The sequence below is a fragment of the Euleptes europaea genome, chromosome 1 (genome assembly GCF_029931775.1).
Source record: "Euleptes europaea isolate rEulEur1 chromosome 1, rEulEur1.hap1, whole genome shotgun sequence".
Classification (NCBI taxonomy): domain Eukaryota; kingdom Metazoa; phylum Chordata; class Lepidosauria; order Squamata; family Sphaerodactylidae; genus Euleptes; species Euleptes europaea.
Genome location: NC_079312.1, coordinates 119,687,800 through 119,711,949, shown reverse-complemented (window position 1 = coordinate 119,711,949; position 24,150 = coordinate 119,687,800). Strand labels below are relative to the sequence as shown.

At 43.9% G+C, this 24,150-nt stretch overlaps 1 protein-coding gene across 1 annotated transcript; it reads right to left on the bottom strand.

The window, feature by feature from the left end:
- TEKT3 (tektin 3) lies at positions 1 to 23,698 on the bottom strand. The gene is made up of 7 exons (XM_056863014.1): positions 23,093 to 23,698; positions 18,647 to 18,730; positions 14,777 to 14,847; positions 10,920 to 11,063; positions 6,851 to 7,073; positions 3,489 to 3,643; positions 1 to 217 (listed from the first exon to the last, which is right to left on the bottom strand). The coding sequence occupies exons 1-7, from the start codon at positions 23,669 to 23,671 to the stop codon at positions 1 to 3; spliced, it is 1,473 nt and encodes a 490-aa protein (XP_056718992.1). The 5' UTR covers positions 23,672 to 23,698.
- Positions 23,699 to 24,150: the final 452 nt, after the last annotated feature.

The window sequence follows — 24,150 nt, the reverse complement described above, 5'->3', positions numbered from 1 at the left end:
CTAAGTGTACCCCACCAGCCTCAACGTGTTGGGGAAAGTCTTCCTCATCCCCATGCATTTCTCCTGATCAATGAAGAGAGTGTTGGCTTTGACAGCGAGGTCGTGTTCCAAATTGGCTTTGGTGTGGACCAGTGTCTGGAGCGTATCTTCTGCTTCTCTCAGCCTCTGCTGAAGGCTCTGGATTGTATCATCTATTTCATACACTTCATTAACAAGGCTGTGTGGGAAAGATATATAAAAAAGCCAAGTTAGCAAACAGGAAAGGCCTTCCACTTGTCATGTTTCTGGTGACATCTCTGGAGGCATCTTGTGAGTCCCATCGATGGTTATGGATGCAGTGAACCCCTGTGACCTCCTCAGTCAGGTTAGAAATCAGCATGCATGGCGCAACAGCGCCAGCAAAATACTCTTGTCTTTTTCAGTAGAACAGGCAGCAGGCCCTACCCCCACAAAACTAGTAAGACAAAACATTAGAGTGAATTATGGAAAAAGCCCATGTGACAAGCAACACCACATAGGAAAAGGATGGAAAATTGTGGTTTCCTGTTCTCATTTTGGTATTCTGGTTTGTCAGTTTGTTTTCTCTGGGCTTCACGTTCCTCGATCAACTAATGTGAGTAGGCAAAACCCAGGAGAATTCACTAATTAAAAGGGAGCAAATAGGTGAATAAAGGCAGTCAGGGTGCCAAGAGGGCACTCAAAGGTGATGCCTATTTCAAGTTACTGAACTGGAGTGAAAAGTTAGCCCTAGAATATCAACGCTGGATTACACCAACAATCTATTTAGCCTTGTTTCCTGTCTCCAACTGTGGCCAATGCAAGAGCTTCAGAGGAAATGGGAAAGAAGCAGCAGCTATTCTTTGCTGGAGCCAAGTGTCCCATTATTCTTCCACTAAGCAGTTTCAGGACAACCTAAATATAAGGTTGCATCCCTTGTCCACAATCAAAATAGCATCCCCATACTTTGGTTGCAGAAATGGGAGCAGATTAATTTCTGCCCCATGTTTGCACAAATACATGTGCTACCAAAATTAGAAACGAGGCACTTGATTTGATTCTGGGCTTGGCAAGACAAAGTGTTTTTATTTGCTGGTAACCATCTGATTGAATTAATAGAGAATGGAGGTAGGGGAGTTGAGGGGCGAACTAGATGTAATCAGCAGGTGTAAGAAGCATTAGCGAGCCCTGTGGCGCAGAGTGGTAAGCTGCAGTACTGCAGTCAAAAGCTCTGCTCACGACCTGAGTTCAATCCCGACGGAAGTTGGTTTCAGGTAAATAGCTCCAGGTTGACTCAGCCTTCCATCCTTCCGAGGTCAGTAAAATGAGTACCCAGCTTGCTGAGGGTAAAGTGTAGATGACTAGGGAAGGCAATGGCAAACCACCCCATAAACATAGTCTGCCAGGTGGGTGATATTGGCGGGCAATTGCCTTCCAATCCACCCAGCCACTCCAGAGCTGGGGCTGCATGTGCATGCAGGTGGATGAACGCGATGACGGCACTTCTGGTATTGGCGGGCAATTACCTTCCAATCCACCCGGCCACTCCTGAACTGGGGCTGCGTGTGCACGCAGGTGGATGCACGCAATGACGGCACTTCCGGTTTTACTTCCAAAAGCACCGCATTGTTACGGTTGTTTTAACCCCAAATTTGGGGTTTTGACTGTTAAATTGGCCTCAGTGATGCAGTGCTTCCGGAAGTAAAACCGGAAGTGCTGTCATCATGCCTGCAAGCACACAGCCACCCCAGCCCCACCCCCTAAAACCTCCCGCCGATTGGGAGGGGGTACCTGGCAACCCTAATAGTCTGCTTGGTAAACGCCACCCCAATAATCCAATGTTTGCACAGGGGACTACCTTTACCTTTAAGAAGCATTACCCAAACACCAATTTCTTTATTCTAAATCACTGTTAAGTGACTATGCTCTGTGGAGTTTACATGGCTGGGGGAGCTGCATGGGGGTACACAATTTTGAGAGGGCATATGGAGTTAAGATACCACAAAGGATTTCTATGAATAGAAGGGGGGCAATTTTTGCTGGTTCCTCACTCCCACTGCACATCTCCAATGCTCCTTCATGTTTTCCCTGGGGATCCCAAATCCCTCTGAAGCAGCATTTCAATGGGTAATGGGGGCTACAGGGGGGGGGAGATGAGGAGCATCCATGCTGCTGATGGAAATCCCTTCCATCATTGGACATGTTTCACAGGATCCACGCTGTGGTGGTGTAAGTAGACCAATCTCTCTCTTCCATGCCAGTGATCACCCCATGGAAGTGGCATTTCCTGTTCAAAAGGGGTTATTGGAATAATGTTCCATTCCTCTGTGTTATAATGCCTAGTTTTGCTGTTGGCCATCTTCTATAGAAATAGATAGTACAGTTGACCTGGGTAAATGTATTCAGTGACCCTCTTTCCAAGAAGAGTCTTTGTTTCCAGCAAGTCAACAAGCCAGGACTGTAATTCTCAGCGACAGGATGCGGCTGCTGAGAGGAGCTGTGCAGCTGAAGCTTCAGCTAGAAATACTTTGAACAGTGCAGACATTTAGGGATGCTTCCAAATTTCTCATCCCTGCTATTTCAACCTGCATATTAATTGCATATTACAGCCTGTGCACACAAGGCAAAACCATGAAGAACCTACATAATTGACAAGAAGAAGTAGACAAAGAAGAAGTAGAAGGAGAAGGAGAAGAAGAAGGAGAAGGAGAAATAAAAAAGAAATGAAATGGGAATTTTTGCTCATCCCCACGGACAAGTTTTCAACAAGGGAAGAAGCCATGCCAAGTCTTCTGGTGAGGTAAAAAGACATTGTGGGACCTTACTGTGGTATTATCCTAAGCATATGAAGAAAGAAGAAGAGTTGGTTTTTACATGCTGATTATCTCTACCTTTTAAGGAGAATCAAACCAGCTTACAATCACCTTCCCTTCCTCTCCCCACAACAGACACCCTGAAGGTAGGTGGGGCTGAGAGAGTTCAGAGAGAACTGTGACTGGCCCAAGGTCACCCAGCTGACCTCATGTGTTGGGGTGGAGAAATCAACCCCATTCACCAGATTAGAGTCCGCTGTTCATGTGGAGGAGTGGGGAATCAAATCCAGTTCTTCAGATTAGAACCTGCCACTCATTTGGAGGAGTGGGAAATCAAATCCGGTTGTCCAGATTAAAGTCTGTCACTCAAGTGGAGGAGTGGGGAAACCAACCCAGTTCATCAGATTAGAGTCCACCACTCCTATCCACTACACTATTCTGGCTATATATATATGGACCTACATACTCTATAGATTTACTAATATGCTTCTCAGAACTTCAAAACTGTGTGGCTGAGCAGTATCTTTTTCTAAGTGCGTAAGACTGTGGATGTCAAAGTACAGCTGGCAGGACTGGAAGGTCTAATTACTTACCAAAGACCTTGGCTGTTTATAAAAACTATTGCACAGGCTCTCATTTTTATTCCTATATGGCAGCAAGCCTTCTGTTTTATCTTACCGTAACTGAGCTGAATCCCGGCAGAGTTCTACATTGGGTCTACGAGTACGCTCATCCAGGCGGGTTTGGGCCACCTTCAAGGAAGGTCCTTTGTCCCTAATGGCCTTCCGAATTGCTTCTATGGTCATCTCTGTCTGAAAGATTTCCTGTAGAGTCTGAAGTGCGGAGAAAAGCCAACAACAAATGTGTAAATGCCTTTAATAAAAATACTCAAGAAGGTACTTTTCTGCATTTTTATTTATGTAATACAACTTCAATCAATCCAGAAGCTGGTAGTCCCAGGGTCTCAATTTTTTCTCAGTGGATTCACTGACAAAATTACCTTCTCTCTGTCTTGCATGAATTGTTCCTCTTAAAGCCAGCAGATCTTGATGATTAATGTGAATATTTATCTCCCCAAAATTGTTGTATGGTATTTCCTATTGTGAGTATTTCCTATTGCGAGTGATTTTGACTTCTGTTAATGTATCATCAAAGCACGCAGGAGAAAGGGAGAAGCTGAATAAGCACTGAATGTATTAGGGCAGGGGTGTCAAATTCATTTGTAACAAGGGCCGGCTATGACATAAATGCCACTTGGTTGGGCCGGGCCATGCCTTGCCAGCCCAGATCAGGATGGGGGGGGGGGGGTGGCTGCCTCAGTTGGCTTGCTGGCCGGATAAGCGCTCTCAAGGGCCCCCGGCCCATATGTTTGACACCCCTGTACTAGGGCATATCTGCATTTCCTGATGCTGTACATACAGAAGATTAAGCACCAAATGTTGTTGTTCCCATCTGGAGGACCCTTATTACACTGATGTCCTGTCTTTCTTACATGGAGCCTATGTTGTGTTCACCGAGCATCTGAGCACTCTCCCATCCAAGAACCAATCAGATCTGTTGGGCTTCACCAAGGTTGCTATATCTGTTAAAGCAGGGGTCACTGGGGGTGTGGGGAGGAGGTACTTGTGAATTTCCTGCGTTGTGTAGGGGGTTGGACTAGATGACCCTGGTGATCCAACTCTATGATTCTATGATTCTATCATGCACCTTAAGGAGAGCCAGCATAGACTGAGGCACATGGCAAAATGTGGATGTACATGCACAACCTTCCATCTACTCTTTGTGCAGATACGATTTAGGTCAAACCTTTCTATATGGCATATCTATTAGATCTTCCACAAAGGGTCACACATTAGATATGAATCCATCTAAATACCAGTGCTGGCACCTAGCTGCAGGTGTTTAGAGGACAGAAAGCAGATGGATTTAGAAAGCATACGGCCACTATGAGCAAATGACTGAGATGTGTCATGCTGTTCACTCAGGCTTCTATTATTATAACAGGCCCGAGGCTGGAGAGAATGAAAGAATATGACATGTTGAGCTTATTAAAAGAAGACTGGGAAAGAAGGGGAAATTGATATTCCCTTCTGTCCCTCAGGGAAGGATGAAACAGAAGATTTATGGTGGACGTTCAAGAATAACCTCTTAATTGTAAGAACAGTTGAACTATGGGAAAAATTGTCCAGAGAGGCTGTGGAATCTCCTCTCCTGGAAGTTTTGAGAAAGATTCTAAATGGTTCGTTTTTTGTAAGGATTCTGCCTCAGAACATGGGCTGAGTGGGGCAATCTCTTCACCTCTTCCAGTTGTTTGTTTCTATGTCCCCCCCATATCATATCATAATTCCTATAGAAAAGGAACGTCAATACATTATCCCATGTTGCTTGTTTAGAAGGAAAAAAAATAGTCTCCACTAAATCTAGGTGTCTCTCTGCACTTTTAAGTATCTTCCCTGCATGTAACTGGCAGAGATGCCCTGTCGACATCATTATCTTGAATTCAGTCCATTTTTTACTGTTTCAGCACAAACCACAGAAGCATTTTGGATCTGAAAAGTATAGTAAGGGATTTGAGAGACAGCCTAAATAAATGTGGAATTTGGAAACTTTCAAGCCTATGGGAATTAACAGAGAGCTTTGACTCAGAAAAGCAGAAAAGCAGCAGAGAGTCTCTGGACATATACCTCTGAACATTTTTTAAGCTAACGTGGTTAGACAGAGAGAGAGAGAGAGAGAGAGAGAGAGAGAGAGAGAGAGAGAGAGAGAGAGAGAGAGAGAGAGAGAGAGAGAGAGAGAGAGAGAGAGAGAGAGTCAAAGAGAGAGTCAAAGAGAGAGTCAAAGAGAGAGATCGCTGTTCCAAAGCATGAGTAACCAAGGGATTAGACCTACAGATTCTGATCAGTACTTGTGAGAACACTGTGGTGGTGACTCTCTCAGAGCAAGTGGTTTTCAAACATTTCTGCAGTGCACTTTGAAATTCACATTAAACAGGTTTAATTTTTATGGCTTCTTCCTTCTTGAAAATGAACCCACAGAGTTTTAGGTTTAAGAGCACCCTCTCAAAAATATAATTCCCAATGTTCCTTGGAAAAGCTATTCTAAAGGCTGGAAACTGACTTCAGTTTCCAAAGCAGGTATCTCCTAAGCGTCTGCTGGTATTTCTGCTGCATCATCCTACACTTTGAAGTGCTGTCTTGTAATTTCGGCAACAGCAGAGAATCATGGGGCATGAGGACACTGTCTCTTGGGGAAGTTGGTGTAGGTAGTAGGGTGAGTAAGAGAGGTCCCTGGTTCAGTCTCACCCCAGGTTCCATTTTAACTCAAAAGGTGACTTTAGGCAAGTAAAGGTGACTTTACTTGAAATGTGCCTATTAAAAAAAATGTAACTATGCTGGAACAGGGAGTGGAGAGAGGAGCTGGATTCAGTCCCTCCACCCCCTGCCGAGCGGCTGATTGTTGTGATCACAGTTTATTGTGCGGGACTACTCATGTGCAACCCTAACTCCTATGTACCTGCACTGCTGGACCAGGGGCAGTGCCTTTTAATATACTGCATAATTGATATTAAAGGTACTGTGCTTCTTTTAATATTGGAGTCATAGAAACACAGCTATGTAGGAGATTAAAGATTGCCTAGTCTAATGCCTAAAGCCAGGATCATCCGCTCATCACTCCATGCAGAACCACTATGCAAACTACAGTGTCTGCCACAAGTAGATGTAGTGTTACCAACCTCCAGGAACAAGCTGGAGATCTCCCGCTATTACAACTGATCTCCAGCTGATAGAGATCAGTTCACCTGGAGAAAATGGCCGCTTTGGCAATAGGACTCTATGGCATTGAAGTCCCTCTCCAAACCCTGCCCTCCTCAGGCTCCACGCCAAAAATCTCCAGGTATTTCCTAACCTGGAGCTGGCAACCCTAAATTAGATGGCAGGTACACTACCAAGTAAATAGCTCCAGATAACTCCTACAAACGACCGATGAGCCAAAAGAGAAAACAATTAAGTTAAGAAGAGAAACCTAGCAATGGATTTCACCTTAGCCAGATAAGTCTGAATCTTGTTCTTGGCATCTGCAGTTTCAGAGATGCGGTTGGTAAAGGCAACGTTGACTCTGTTGAACTGGTTCCACATCTCGTTGGCAGTCACTACCAGCAGCGTTTCAATGTCGTCCCTGAGTTTGGAGGAGGCCGCCCGCTCGCTCTGGGACCGCAGAATGTTATCGTCCGTGAACTTGGCCCAGGATTCTGGCACTGAAATCCTGGGAAAGGACAATTGGAGACTCACAGAGAGTTTGCACAAAATGCCTGTAATAGGGCTCTTCCTGTTTTAGCTGGTAAAGCACTCAGTGAGCATTCCAAAATAACTGCACTGATTAATAAACACAGAATGAAAGCCTGCAGCATATTATGTTTAAGTTTTTGCAAGTATATACTATTTTCACATTCATTTAAAAAAACATCTAACAGCTTTTATGCATTTTGCTGGATATTACTCTTGGAGTATCTTCCTAGATTTTATATGTGTAAGGAATTCAGGATGGGAAAGAGGGAGGGAGACTGAGAGACATAATTTTTTTTTTAAAGAAAGGGTGTAGCCAGAGGTTTTGACTTGGTGTTTGACTGCCAAAATGCAGCCTTCTCACCATTCATATTAATTCAAGAACACTCCCTCTTGATGAATTGAAAGGGGGGGATATATCTTTCCTTATTTAAAAAAAGGAAATTCCTAATTGAACGCACCTAATCCGACCCTTGGTCCATCAAAGTCAGTATTGTCTACTCAGACCGACAGTGGCTCACCAGGTAGGGTTGCCAGGTCCCTCACCGCCACCAGCGGGAGGTTTTTGGGGCGGAGCCTGAGGAGGGCAGGGTTTGGGGAAGGACTTCAATGCCATAGAGTCCAATGGCCAAAGCGGCTATTTTCTCCAGGTGAACTGATCTCTATCAGCTGGAGATCAGTTGTAATAGCAGAAGATCTCCAGCTAGTACCTGGAGGTTGGCAACCTTCCAGGGTCTCAGGCAGAGAGGTCTTTCACATCACCTACTTGCCTTGTCTCTTTTAACTGGAGATGCCAGGGATTGAACCTGGGACCTTCTGCGTGCCAAGCAGAGGCTCTACCACTGAGCCACAGCCCTCCCCAATTCTGAAAATTATAAGACGTGCCACTGCAGGAGTATCTGGATCCATGTAAGTTGTTATTGTTTGTCTTCCCCCTCCCCAAAATAAAAGGCTGGGTGGGGGAATACAGAATGGGAAGGGATGCCTGGGGAAGCAGCGGCACATAACTCAGGAATGAATTGTCTCAGGCCTCTGCACCAATTCTCCAATATGGATGCATTCAGTGCCTTCTGTGCACCTTTACACGTGGGATAGGTTATTACAGGCTGCAAAACGGTATGCAACACTAAACCAGTTAGGACCAGTCATAGGGTTGGCCTGCACACATTTACAGAAATAAATACATATACAAACAGTTTAAATCAAACTAGGCATTTGTATAGGTTGTAAAATCTATTACCAATTACTCAAACATCTGGTCAGATTGGTTCTAGTTGTAATTAGGGCTGTCGATTCGGTTCCATCCGAACTGAAAAACAGCTGAATTTGGAATTTGTGTCTTCTTGTTGTGGGGGGGGGGCTGTTCTGCTTGGGGGGGGTTGATTGTCTCTGTGGGTCGTGTCCGTAGAATCCGAGCTTTTGCCTTCTTTTACGTGATGGGGGGAGGGAATGGCGTGTATGCGCCAGTGGTGTCGTGTGCCGTACGATGCGGCATCCTGCTTATTCCCCCCTTCTCGCCCCCCAAAGGTGTCCCTGCTCAGGATTTCTCCTTTCCCCTGTCAGTGACAGCTCAGCCACGTTGTCTCCTCCCTCAACTCCCCCTACCCCAGTCTTCGTTGTTTTTGGGTGCCCCCGGGGCTGAGGAAGCGGTGACAGGAGGAAGCAAAATGTAGAGGAAAGGGCGGGCAGTCCTGATCCTCCGGCCTGCTTACTCGGAAGTAAGAGCCACGGTGGGGCTTTGCTCCCAAGGTAAAGCGGAGCGAATTGTAAACAACGCCGCCTTTTATCAGTCTGCAACAATGGGAGGTTTTGCCTTGGATTTGCCACTCTCTAGATGCACATTTCTCCCATACAAATTCTCAAATCTCAACAATAAGCCCCCCTGCAGAGTTTTGAGAATTTGGCTGGGAGAAATGTGCATCTAGAAAGCGGAAAATCCAAAACCTCCCGTGCATAAATAGCCAACGAGAAACAATGGGAGGTTTTGCCTTGGATTTGCCACTCTCTAGATGCACATTTCCCCCAGCCGAATTTCCAAATCTCAACAATAAGCCCCCCTGCAGAGTTTTGAGAATTCAGATGGGAAAAATGTGCATCTAGAGAGCAGCAAATCCAAAGCAAAACCTCCCATGCATAAATAGCCAACAAGAAACAATGGGAGGTTTTGCCTTGGATTTGCCGCTCTCATTAAGGATTGCCTGCTCCCATTTATTCCAATGGGCGGATGGGGGGACCCCTTCCAGACCCCATAGCTCGGGATCCCCTGACCCAATCTTCACCAAACTTGGGGGTTCTTGCAAGTAGGGTCCCTCAAAGCTACCCTGAAAGTTTGGGATCTCTACCTCCAAAAATGCCCCCCCGGAGCAGCGGAAAGCCGTGAATGTGCTTTAAATGGCTTTATTCGGCCGAATATATTCGGGAACACCGAATTTCATGCCGAATTCCACAAATCCGAATAGGGGGAGTTTGGACTTCGGCATTTCTCAAATAAAAACAAGCCGAATTTTGACGCATCCGAATTTTACCGAATATTTTTTTCAACAGCCCTAGTTGTAATACTGGTTTGTATATGTCTCTCATATACGATGTGTGCAGTTATCAAGCTAGTAGAGCAATTAAAGTAGAGATTGCTCTACTAGGTTGATAACTGCACACATCGTAAATGAAAGACATATACAAACCAGTATTACAACTAGAACCAATCTGACCAGATGTTTGAGTAATTGGTAATAGATTTTACAACCTATACACATGCCTGGTTTGATTTAAACTGTTTGTATATGTATTTATTTCTGTAAATGTGTGCAGGCTTAACATGGGTTTTAACTGACCACTGATGAAGGCCCAATAGGCCGAAATGCGTCTGGTATGTGGTTACAGACATCAACCCTAGGAAATGCCATTGTGCTATTTTAATGTTTTTAAATATTTTTTAACCTTTACATAGCGTTTTATATATATATATATATATATATATATATATATATATATATATATATATATATATATATATATATATATATATATATATATATATATATATATAATATTATATTATATTATATTATATTATATTATATATATAGGTTGGGTTTTATTCCCCTTTTTTCTTCCACTTTAACCACTACGCCACGCTGGCTCTGTATTATGCATGCCTCTCTCTAAATTAGGGTTACCAGTTCCCCCCTGGCCACCGGGATGGGAGGGAGGGTTGCCAAAACCATACTGAGAAACTCCTGGAGATTTGGGGATGGAGCCTGGGGAAGGACAGGGACCTCAGCGGGGTACAATGGCAAACAGTCCACCCTCTAAACCATCCATTTTCTCCAGGGGAACTGATCTCTGTAGTCTGGAGATGAGCTGTAATTCCGGCGGATCCCCATCCTTACTCTAAATGAAACACTAGGTGATGAATTGCATATGTGAATCAGCCATCAGAGATTAACCACCATACACTGAAATTTCATATCAAATCAAAATACAATTTGAGAGATCAAACCAAATGCATTCATGTACCAACCATCTATAGGCCTCTTGGATGCAACCGCAATATGTAGTCTGCTGGACAAATGTGGACCAATATTCTTTTAAACTTGGCAATCAATTATCATTTTCCAAGATACATCTACAAAAAGTGTATACATGAAGGGATAGAACCAGCTAAAGGCTGTATGTGTATTTAGGGAGGGGGGCACATAGGTTCCCATAATGACCCAAAAAGATAATCCTTCCAAGCCACTGAAGAGCACCTGTTATTCAGCTAGACATGAAGTCCCCAAACAACAGTGTAAGAATACTTATGGCACAAGGCTTCAAAAACACTTACGTTGCATCGACTCGCTCCACACCTCGGTAATAGCTGATGCCATCAGATGTATTCCTGAGATGGTGACATTTGTCGTCGATCCGTTGAGCTGACTGCTTGTCACTCAGGTCTTTCTCCAACTCATGTTGGGCTGCCCTATCAGACCTGTGGTTAAAGGAGGCAGAAGGAGAGGACTGATAATGGCCCATGCAAAATAGCAAGTTGTGACAGTATAATTGGCTTTCTTTAGATCCCTTGCTACTATTAGGCAGTTCATGAGAGGGAGCCATCTTCTGGGCACTGTGTGTGTGGGGGGGGGAGATAGTTGTGAATTTCCTGCATTGCACAGGGGGTTGGACTAGATGACCCTGGTGGTCCCTTCCAACTCTATGATTCTATTATAGAGCTTTCTCCATTGTTACAAGAGATGGGCGTTTCTCAGCATAAATCCTTCCTTCGTTTTTATGGTTTTCTACTATGAGAAGAAACAGCTGCCATCTTAAACTGGCTAATGCGATTGCACATGTTGCAGATACATGCATGATTATCAGGGCCAACATTTGCAGCCCTGGCTTTATGGCATGTTGTCTTCTCCTGTAGACACGGCATATGACTTCCTTCAAATGCAGGTAATAGCTCATTATACTGTACAAATCTCTCCCAAAAGAGTTAATAGCTGAGGCAGGTTGGTACCTGTTGACACAACTCACCTTACAAACAGCAGGGGTGTGTGTGTGTGTGGGGGGTGGAATCAGTTCCAGATAGGGTTGCCAGCTCCAAGTTGGGAAATACCTGGAGATTTTTGGGGTGGAACCTGAGGAGGGGGGTTTGGGGAGGGGAGGGACTACAATGTCATAGAGTCCAATTGCCAAAGCGGCCGTTTCTCCAGGTGAACTAATCTATATCGGCTGGAGATCAGTTGTAATAGCAGGAGATTCCCAGCTAGTATCTGGAGGTTGGCAACCCTAGTTCTGGAGCATGGTACATTACCAGGAGGAACTTCAACCTTCCCTCCCTTCCACACCATGCCACTTTTGGCAGAAAAAAATGGCTGGGGGGTGTGGTTTGTCTCACTGCTAATTCCATGTGTCTATCCAGGAATTGTGAGCAGACATGCAAGACTGGTAGTGGGACAAAGAGCCCCCAGAGCCATTTTTTTCTGTCAAAAGCTGTGGAGATGGAAGGGAAGAAAGGCTGAAGCCCCCCTACCACCACTGCACCATGCTCCTGAGCTCATCCCCCCCCCCCACACATACACACTGTTTTAAGATGAGTACTGGGTAAGATGTGAAATGCAAGTCCGATTGGAGGACTCACATTTCACGTATTGTGTCATGAGATCTGAAAGGAAACCATCAGGCTTATTGAGTTGTTCAGGACAGAAGAATACAATGGAAGAGCATATAAAAACCTACATTTTCTCTTCTTTCACTTTTTTTATTGAAACATTGCCAAAACGTTTAAATTTTTTATGGCATCTATGATGACTCCATATGAAGGACAAGGAGAAACACAGATCAGCCCATGGCACAAGGCAAAGTTTAATAGTCTCCCATCTCCCATTCTAGAACCTTTGGGAAAAGCTACCGCTGGCAAAATAGGGTTGTCTACATACTTCAGTGAAACAGATTACCAATACTCCAGATTTATGCTAAAGCTAAAATGAAATGTTACACATATTTGAGAGTTAACAACCATTCAAATTTTGAATTTTATCAATTTGGAAAATTCAGAGCCTAGAGAATGTCCTAGGAACCCCACAGGTTCTCGCATGATGGAAGCAAACAGCACCATGCTGAGAAGATTTACACCCTTTTAAGCCCATGAACATCAATGTCCTCTGTTTAGGATTGCACTGGATGTAATCTAGATGGCAGAAGATTGGGGAACTCCATGAAATACTTTGTGCTTCTTGCTTTTCCAACCGCATCTATAAAAATTGCACTTTTTTTTAGTGAGGGGTAGATGCCCCTTGTAAAACATGACAAGGTTTGAAAGTATTTGGCGAAGAATGTCTGAATAATGCTAGGGAAAGTTGAAAGCAGCAGGAAAAGAGGAAGACCCAACAAGAGATGGATTGGATCTATAAAGGAAGCCATGGCCCTCAATTTGCAAAACCTGAGCAAGGCTGTTAAGGAAAGGACGTTTTGGAGGACATTGATTCATAGGGTCGCCATGAGTCAGAAGTGACTTGACGGCACTTAACACACACATTAGGGCTGCATTATGTTGGCCAAGTTAATTCATCGTTGTGTCCTAGGGCTGCCAGGTGTCCTGTTCCAGCAGACTTCCTATCTGGCAGCCTTGGTCTTCTACATAAAATGGAGAAGGACATCATTACACCAGCGTGATGCTCTAGGATTCCATATAACCATAGTTTTGGGGAAATCCTAGAGTGTTGCATCCACGCAATTATGTCATTTCCAGGCTTGCTCCAGAAGTGATGTCACAGCATTGGCACAACACCAATTTGCATGTCCCTACCCCAAAAGGTCCTGCCGGTTGCCAGCACTAGGCTAGAAACCCTATTCTGTCTTCAATACTATCCTTCTCTGTGTTCCTCCAGGTGACTGTGTAGCAGACAATCTTATGACCCCCTAATCCACAGTGCAGCTATTGTGCCCAATATCTTATGGGACTTCTTAGTTGTTCTCAGTGATTACAGCAGAAAGGAAAACTCTTCTTAATCTGGTCAGGGAAGAAAGCAAAGTTTTGAGGACAGATGATTTGGCAGAGGGAATTTGCTCTCCTGCTGTGTAAACAGGGCCAAGGGAGAGGGGAGCAGGTGGGCCTCACATTTCAAGGGGGCCTCAATTTAGACACGTTTGCCATTTGATAAGCTTTGCCATTTATTTTTATGCACACCATGTATTGCCATTTTAATACTTTTATTATAGCTAGTGACCTGGGCCGCTCTGGACTTCTGAGAGGGCCTGTGTGTAAACATAGGTGTAAGCCTAATTTTGTAACAATTAAACGACAAACAGTGAGGTAGGAGGACAATGCAGGCTGTGCTAATCTATACTGAACATGGTTGACACTCTGCTAACCTGCTGAGTAGTGAAGTCAACAGTGCAGTTAAGAACTGACCTGTTTTTAAGTAAAGCTACCAAACATCCCCAGTCTGTAAATGAGGATACAGATTGATGCTGGAATGCTGGAAAAACTCATCCTACATTGTAACATCAGGATGCGAAGTAGTCAGATTGTCCAAATTATTATTACGGTATGCGCAGGTTGGTAAGAAATGTTGCTTAAAAGGATGGTCTATGATTTGTGTTTAAAGAATTCTAACAGAGGCTGGTAGATAAGTTCATAAATATACCCATACACCCCAGCATACCGAGGGCATGAATAATGGGCTTACTTCTGTCAGGAATTTGCTACTAGCTCTGGATGAAAGGCTACCTTTCTGCATTGTTCTAACATTTACCTGTGTGTCCATTTCCCAAATATGTTTGAAAATCAAGTTTGTAACTCGCGTAGACCTTTAGTTTCATTCTGGCCTGTTCTATATATAGGGTTGCCAGGTCCCTCTTCGCCATCGACAGGAGGTTTTTGGGGTGGAGCCTGAGGAGGGCAGGGTTTGGGGAGGGGAGGGACTTCAATGCCATAGAGTCCAATTGCCAAAGCAGCCATTTTCTCCAGGTGATCTGATCTCTATCAGCTGGAGATCAGTTGTAATAGCAGGAGATCTCCAGCTACTACCTGGAGGTTGGCAACCCTATCTATATACTCCTGTTCAACTGGAAGGCCAAGAAAGGATACAGGAGGCATTTCTCCCTTTCAGGCTGCGCTGTGAGGAAAACTGATGAAATGTTCACATCCAACTATTTTTAAAGTCCTCTTAGAAAAACGAAGACCAAATGTTTCCTTACGCAAGCTGGGCTATCGCCTTATCCAAGTGTCTTCTCATTCTCTCTTGGCATGAATGGATGACATCAACCTCCTAGTTAAGTTACAAAAGCAAGAATCCTGTCAGCATTACCACTGATTAATGAAAGAAACATGAATTGCAATCAAAAACAGCCCTCCACAACCACTGTGACTAAAAATGCAACTCCGTGTGATAAGTCAGAGCCTTCCTGTCTTTGAAGAATCCATTGCAGAGATGAGAGTGTGTTATATGTAGTGGTTAAGAGTGGTGGACTCTAATCTGGAGAACCCGGTTTGATTCCCCTCTCCTCCACATGAGTGGCAAACTCTAATCTGGTGAACCAGGTTGATTTCCCCACTCCTACACATGAAGCCTGCTGGGTGACCTTGGGCCAGTCACAGTTCTCTCTGAACTCTCTCAGCCCCACCTACCTCACAAAGTGTCTGTTGTGGGGAGAGGAAGGGAATGAGATTGTAAGCTGCTTTGATTTTCCTTAAAAGATAGAGAAAACCAGCATATAAAAACCAACTCTTCTTCTTCTAAAATTGGGAGCCAGACATACCTGGAATTCTTGCTGATAAACCTACTATCTCTCTTATTCCATGTAAACTCTGGTTTGCGGGCCTTCCTGAAACATTTGTGGAGTTGCTATCAGTTTATTGTGGCATTATTCTTACAATGCTGGAATCTTTAGCTTTTGGGTCTTGGATTTAGCTTGCTTGGTGTTACCTAATTTTAAGTTTTGCCATGCTTTATTACTTCTTTTATTCTATATTTTATAACGAATGACTGTTATGAATATTAGATGCTGTTATCGAATATCTTTGAGCATACATCAATTGACTGACTAGAGTTTCCTGGAAAATAAAAATACAGATAAACATTACTATTCTAATCTGTGCCTTTTGCAGACATTCTAACAGACAATGAATGCACATATAGATGGGCACAGGACTAGAGTGGCAAGCTCTACCTCCTGACTTTAGATTTATTGAAATACATGCATAGAAGCTCCACAAATATATAGAACCCACACAGGTTTGTACATACAGCACTTTCTTTGTGAATGGAAGCCTACTTTATCCAGAACTCTGGATTGGCCAGAGAAAACCATATACACATATGTATTCCTTTTTTCTTTTTCTTTTTTTGTCATCGAGTCACAGCTGAATTATGGTGATCCTGTGTGGTTTTCAAGGCAAGAGTTCAGAGTTGGTTGGCCATTGCCTGCCTCTGTGTCATGAACCTGGTATTCCTTGGAGGTCTCCCATCCAAATACTCACTGGGGTCTACCCTGCCTAGCTTCAGAGATCTAACAAGATCAAGCTAGTCTGGGCTATCCGGGTCAGGGCATGTATTCATTCTCTAAAGGTGTGTCTTAAATAATACACATGGCTTGGGCTCTTGCTCCTCCACCAGTATATGAACCCTTTATCGCCTCCCACCAGAACATCTGAAAAGGACTTTGGAATCAAATTTGTTTCTTGATTCTACCTTTCCTTTCCTTTATCCCTTAGAAGCTACTTGATCCATTGATCTTGAGCAGCATAAATCTAATGTTTGAGGGATATAAGGACTGAAGCAAATCTTGCCACTGACAATGTAGCCTTGGGATCCCTGTCACTTAATCAAAAAGGCATTTTGTCAGAGATAGAGGCATTAGATTTATATGTTAAAAGGGGAGAGATATAATGCCTCATAAAAGCGGCATTCCAAGAGGGCATGAGCTAATGAATCAATAGAGCCAGAAGAGCTGGTATGATATATTCAAAATCCTGTCCTGCATAACCATAGAGGGGTTAGGATTCAGTCTAGCTAAACAGAGGGATCTAGAAAAACGAGGAGTCTTGATTCTACAGTAAGCAAAGAAGGCATTGTCTTAAAACACCTCTGATTATTCATTGACTCTTTTCCTCACTTTTAACTCACAAAGTAGGAGTAGCCCCTTGACTGCATCAACAAATTCAAACCATGGGTTGTTACATAAACATGAGCATACAAACTAGCCTGCAAACCCAATGCTGAATAATAGTGATTTTTTTAAAAGAGCACTGTATCTTACTCACATGCTCCTTTTTTTCCCATCTTCATATCAATTACCATACTCACCACACCAGGGTGGATTTTTATTTAGCCTTGGTTTCTAGAAACACTCTTAATGCCTGAAGCTCTTCTGATACCCACATGCCTTTGACTCTGGCAAAATAAAGGGACACAGCTCTCGAGGACCGAATTTTTCCATGTGACACTCCCTGTTGGGAACTCCTTATTTTCCTTTGGATGAAAGCATCCTCCAGATAGCTTCTGGCATCAGGTCCAGCTGTATGTCACTTGAGCTAATAAACACCTTGGAACAAATGACAGTAGGGCTTGGCCAGCGGCACATTTCTATAGCACAGGGAACATAATTTGTACTCTGGAGAGAATAGCAGGAACTTGGAATGACACAGAAATGGACACTGGAATTGCTGGTCAAACCATTATTCATGTAAGTGGGAAATTTTCTATGGACCATCGTAGGTGTTGACTTAGGCATTTTGGAACAGAATCTGTGTTGGCTAGATGCTATTCTCAATGGTAAATGTTGTATTTAATTCAGGGGTGTTGAACTAATTTGTGATGAGGGCTGGATGTGACATAAATGTCATTTGGTCAGGCCGGGCCATTTGTAACAGCCCAGATCGGCCATGGGTACCAGCTAGGGTTGCCAGGTCCCTCTTTGCCACCGGCGGGAGGTGTTTGGGGCAGAGCCCGAGGAGGGCGGGGTTTGGGGAGGGGAAGGACTTCAATGCCAGAGAGTCCAAAGGCCAAAGCGGCCACTTTCTCCAGTTGATCTGATCTCTAGCAGCCGGAGATCAGTTGTAATAGCAGGAGATCTCCAGCTATTACCTGGAGGTTGGCAACCCTAGTAACCAGCTGGCAGTGAGCTTACCAGCCCAGATCAGGATTGGTGGGGGAGTCTGTCTCACCTGGCAAGCCCACAGAGGGCTCCCCAGCCCAGAATTGGGCGTGTGGGGGAGCGGAGGGGTGGCTGCCTCAGCTTGCAGGCCAAATAACTGCTCTCAAAGGCCTGGATCCGCTGCCGGGACTTCTCTTTGACACACCTGATTTAATTCAATGGATGCAAAGATAGGCCACCACTGACTCGCACTGTGAAGCCCCTAGTCCATAATCGAGGTTTAGTACTAACCAGCAAGACGAATACTGTGAATGTGGGCTTATCATAAAAGCATATATCTTTATCATATCAGATATGGTTAGAGTTGCCAGGTCCCTCTTCGCCACTGGTGGGAGGTTTTTGGGGTGGAGCCTAAGGAGGACAGGGTCTGGAAAGAGGAGGGATTTCAATGCCCTAGAGACCAATGTCATAGAGACCAATTGTCAAAGCAGCCATTTTCTCCAGGTGAACTGATCTCTATTGGCTGAAGATCAATTGTAATAGCAGAAGATCTCCTGCTAGTACTTGGTGGTTGGCAACCCTAGATAAAGTCCAGGTCGATCTGCAGAAAGGTGCCACCACAGGCATATACACTGAAAGCTGTGTGTACCAAAAAATGTACAGATGATCATGGCCTGGCATATGATGGTCTCCTTCTTCTGAGGCAAACCGTATCCCCATAGGTCACCAGAGGCCTTTTTCCTGCCTGCCTTCGGGAAACACGGACAAACGTCTGTTGCTGTGGCTCGCCCACCACATATGCCTCATAGGTAGGTGAAGATCAGGAAGAGTGTGTACGCCACACTCTACAAGGGAAACGTACGTTTCAGTAACATCAATCACACTCTAAATGAAAGTCACCACACAATATTCAGCTAGACTGTCCTGAAAAGAATTAGCACTTTTCCTTCTCAGGATGCCACTGGGACTCACTGTCAGTAGCTGTTTCTCCACTTCATCATGAACAAGATCGATGCCCATTCTCTTCTCTCGATGAAGCAGACATTCCTCAGCTACCTGGTTGGCAAAAGAGCAAAACAGGTGTAATAATATGTTCTGGAGCTATTGGAAAGGACAATGAATATAAAGAACTTCCATTATGAAACTGGATACTTATTGCACTGTGTTAAGAGTCTTTATGTTGGTAAATAAGAGAGAGAGAGAGAGAGCACTTCTACATTCTTTCCTCTAGAAACTAGGCCTTGGATCCAGTGTGCATTTCTGTGGGCAGAAAAATTTCTTTGGGGGGCTATTTGGGCTGTAGCAAGAAGGCGGAGGCAAGAAAGTTGTGCTCCTTGGATGGAAATCCTTCTTCCCATAGATGCGTTCCACTGGATCCAAGCCTAGGTTTTCACTTAGGCATATAATAAGTAACATACAACAAGACCACATTTTGGCTTATGCATGTGTATTACTGCTAACTAACCAACCGAGTTTTACAATTCTGTAAGTTGCCCAAACAAGAGACTGGACTCCTTATTTGAGTTCTTGAGAATGTTCTCTTTCATTAACAGTACTTTTCTAGTCCCCGTGGTTGTAGGAAAAAAGTATTCCAGTAGGCACAGATCTTCTAGTTTCCCTAGGCAGGACTCCCATGGTTGTATAACTTCTTCAGAGTATTATTTTTTTCCACTCAATAACTATGCAAATGTTGCTAATTTGTCACAAGGAATGTTTCTTCGAGGGATTATTTCTTGTTGGGACAATATCTCATTTCCCATGTTAAAATAATATTACGGTATACTGTGAAAGGGAAAATGTAGTTTTCCAAATGCATCTAGTACAGTGGGTCTTGTGGAATATGGTTGTGTGAATGTCATGTAGGCAACCTATTGGACAATGCCAGTGTCATCCTTAGTGATGAATGACACAGCTGTGGCCAACATGTCTGTACCGTTTTGTGTGTCTCTTTAAAAGAAAAAAAATCTAAAATCTTTAGTGAATGAGCTCTACTCACTCTTGCTAATGGACAAGAGCACTAATCTGGTCCTTTAAAACAAACAAACATGTCAACGCTTAGGTGTTTGGTACTATATTATCATTGGAGGATCCAATAGTAGTACTACAGAAAGAAAAGCACAGAAAGAGAGTAGGGTCTGAGGAAGGGAGAAACCTCAGAAGGGTATAATGCCATACAGTCTACCTTCCAAAGCAGCCATTGTCTCCTGGGGAACTATTACCAGTGTGGTACAGTGGTTAAGAGCAGTGGTTTGGAGCAGTGGAGTCTGATCTGGAGAACCAGGTTTGATTCCCCACTCCTCCACATGAGTGGCGGAGGCTAATCTGGTGAACTGGATTTGTTTCCCCACTCCTACACACGAAGCCAGCTGGATGACCTTGGGCTAGTTACAGCTCTGATAGAGCTCTCTCAGCCCCACCTACTTCACAGGGTGTCTGTTGTGGGGAGGGGAAGGGAAGGTGATTGTAAGCCAGTTTGAGTCTCCGTTAAGTGGTAGAGAAAGTCGGCATATAAAAACCAACTCTTCTTCTTCTTCTTAATTTGTTTATAAATGATCTGAAACTAGGGGTGAGTAGTGTAGTGGCCAAGTCTGCAGAAGACACAAAATTATTCAGGATGGTGAAAACCAAGGATGACTGTGAAGAGCTCTGGGAGCATCTAGTCAAAATGGATACTAGTCATGATACATCCCTATTCTCTCCAGGATCAGAGGAGCATGCCTGTTATATTGGGTGCTGTGGAACACAGGCAGGATGGTGCTGCTGCAGTTGTCTTGTTTGTGGGCTTCCTAGAGGCCCTGGCTGGCCACTGTGTGAACAGACTGCTGGACTTGATGGGCCTAGGTCTGATCCAGCATGGATTCCTTATGTTCTTATGTTCTTACCTCCACAAATTGGGTGAATGGGCAACAATGTGGCAGATGAAGTTCAATGTTGGTAAGTATAAGGTTATGCACACTGGAACAAAACAAAATCCCAACTTTAAGTAGAGGCTAATGGGGTCTAAGCTTGCTGAGACAGAGAGGGGAAAAGATCTAGTAGATAGCTCAATGAAAGTGTCAACCCAGTGTGCTTCAGCAGTGAAAAAGGCAAACTCTATGTTGGGAATTATTAGGAAAGGGACTGAAAATAAAGTGGCAAATGATATAATGCCTCTGAATAGATGTATGGTGTGGCCTCATTTGGAATACTGTGTGCAGCTCTGGTCACTGTATTCAAAAAGGACATCACAAAGCTGGGAAAAATACAGAAGAGGGCAACCAAGATGATTAGGGGATTGGAGCTGAAGAGACTGGGACTGTTAAATTTAGAAAAGAGATGACTGGGGGTGTGGGGGACATGGTAGAGGTTTATAAGGTTTTACATGGGATATAGAGAGCTGACAAAGAGAACTTTCCCTCCCTCTCCCAAAATACCAGAACTCAGGGGCATCCAATGAAGCTGATGAACAGTTGATTCAAGACGGAGAAAAGGAAACACTTCTTTACACAGTGAGGGATTAGAATGTGGAATTTGCTGTAGTGATGGCCACAGGCATAGAAGGCTTTAAAAGGGGATTAGACAGATTCGTGGAGGATAGGTCCATCAGCAGCTTCTAGCCATGGTGACTGAAGGGAACCTCCATGTTCAGAGGCAATCAGCCTCTGAATCCCAGTGCCAGGAGGCAACATCAGGGGAAGCCCTCGGAGTCTATGCCCTGTTGGTGGACTTCCAGAGGAACTGGTTGGCCATTGTATAAGGCAGCATGCTAGACTAGATAGACCACTGGTCTGATCCAACAGGGCTCTTCCTCAGTCTTTGCTGTCTGGAACTAATCTCTGTTGTCCGGAGATCAGTTGTAATTCTGGGAGATCTCCAGGCCCCACCTGGAGGTTGGCAACCCTAATTTGCCTGTCCTCAGGGTATAAATCCCCTCCTATGGTCCCAGTCCCTTGCTCTCAAGAAATTAAGAAACAGGAGGGAAAATGGCCAGAGTATGGCCTCCATAGTTACTAAGGTTGCCAGTCTGGCAACCAGCTAATGACCAGGTAGGGTGGAGATGTGGGTGTCAGTGACAGCATGGTATCTCTTTAGGGAAAACTTGGAGATGATATCATGTCTCTAGGAATCACTGGAAACTATGGTAAAACCATAGAATTTCTGGCAATTCCTACAGAGGTGGGATGTCACCTCCAAGTTTGGTCACCTCCGGGTTTTCCTAGAGGTAACATCATGCCCTCACTGATGGTGATTTTAAAACAATGTTTCTTTGTCTTGCTGGCTGCTGGACATACCAACCCTTAAAGTAATTTATGGAAATTAGGTGAAATTCCTAAAGTGTCACTCAGAAGTGACATGACATCCTCCCCAAACTCTACCTTCGTCAGGCAACATTCTCAAATTCTCCTAGCATTTGTCATGGCAGTGCTAGCAACCCTTTCCCACAGTGTGACACACCAAGACTGAAGCTTTCTTAGCGTACAACAACCACTCTTTGTTGAGATACCTGAATTCAACACGTTAACCAAAACATTTTTTCCCCTCTCCTACAAACCAGGATTTAGAGTGGCTGTAGACAAAAAAGAAAGTGCAATTTACATCAGTCCAAAATTAGTAAGTCTTCAGTATTGGTACTTCATGCAAAAGGAGAAGGGAGAGGAAAAGGAGGGAGTTCACGAGCCCTTGGACTTCCATATGGGTTCCCAAACAAGCCATAGTTATGTTTGGTCATCTGAAAGCAGCCAAAGTCTTTGTCCTTGTCAAAAGCAAGACAGAGAGAGAGCATCTTATTCATTTTATCTTTGAATGTGAACTATATAGATCCTTTAAGACTGAAGGGTCATCCATCTTTTCAAGGAAAGTTAATTGGCCACTTTGTCAAATGATTTTTTTCTATTAGGTAATAAATGTCCGACAATTATCTACTCAGCTGTTAATGTTTACTTACCTCATTAATTCTTACTGATGTTATGGATATTATTTCAGGGCCTGTTAATGACTTGAATTTTTCTTCCCTGTGTCATTCTGGAGGATTTATCTACATTATTATTGATTGTATCTAAACTGCAAAAACCAAATAAACCCCTAGTGACTGATCAGACTTTCTTCTTAGCAGAAGGACAAAGTGGTGAAGGACAGCACTAATTTAATTCCCACTGAAGTGACATTGTGAAAAGAACAGAGGTGGATTGGCTTGCTTCTACAGATACAATGAAAATATTGTGTGTTATTGGTGCTCGAAAAAGTAGGGATTAAGCCAAATACAGCACCTGTATGCTCTACAGAAATTTGCCAGAAGGGAACTGTCACAAGTCCTGATTGTCACTAATTCAGCTCACAACAGTTCAGATCATGAAACTTAACAGCATGCCCACGGACCAGCATTTCATTGACTGACCCACAACAAGTGTTGTTAGATATCAACGGAACTGAATGGTTTACCTGGAGAGGCCCTTCGGTTTCTGCCAACGCTCTGTCCAGTCGTTTCTTCATATCTGTAAGGGCATTTGTTTCCCCAATCATTTCATCTACCTCATGGCTGAGTTCACTTTTCCAAAATAGTATGTCATTGACTCGTTCTCCCAGATTTTTCGTTGTCTCTGTTTGAGTTTTCCGAGTTTGCTGGTCCTTGTCCTGGATCATGCGGGAGGTATCCACCCTCAGCCTCTCAGCCCCATGCCGCGAAGTTTCAGATTCCTTGTAGTTTGTCAGGTTACATCTATACCAGTCATCTGGGGTGTACCTAGTAAAGAGTGCTGTTCTGTTGGAAACAAAGGGGAGCATCTTGCTTGGGGTGAGTCCCTGAGAACTCTTTGAGAAAGGTGCCAAAGTTGGAGTGATTGCAGCAACTTTGTAATAGGTGCTGGGTCTCCAGGGCAAGCTCAAGCTGTGGGTCAGAGAGTAGTGAGGAAATCGGTTCTTATAGCTTGATGCCATAGTGCTGATAGCTGGCAGAAAATTTGAGGGTGTTGGTCTAGGGTGGGCATATGTTGCCGTCAGGGTAGCCCCTACAAGCTCCATGGCTGCAAATGCCTGTCCAGTAAAGCTTCCTGTGACAAAGACGAGAGAGAATAAGTGCACCTTAAATGAAGTCTAACTGAAAAATCACAGAACCTCTTAATTGAGAAACCCAATGAACAATGCCAGCGCCGGCCCTACCTAGAATAAAGGAAGGCCACCGCAAGAGGAATTTTTAAAAAATGATATTAGCCAGCAAGTTATCAATTATTTTTTACATTTTTACTATTAAACCCACCATATGGATTTTCTGTCTCAGCAAGAGAAGATCTTTGGTCACCTCTGCATACCGGATTTTATACAAGGAACATCTATGCAACTGGCCTTGAGATTTCAAGAGTTCATACCTGTGTCTGCCAAAGCAGCTCCATCATTTGTTTGACTGCCAGATTTTTTTTTCTGATTTAACAACAAAACCTGTCATCAATGCCATATAAACAATTTCCCTTAATGACATATAAGGTCTCTTTGCACATTACAAA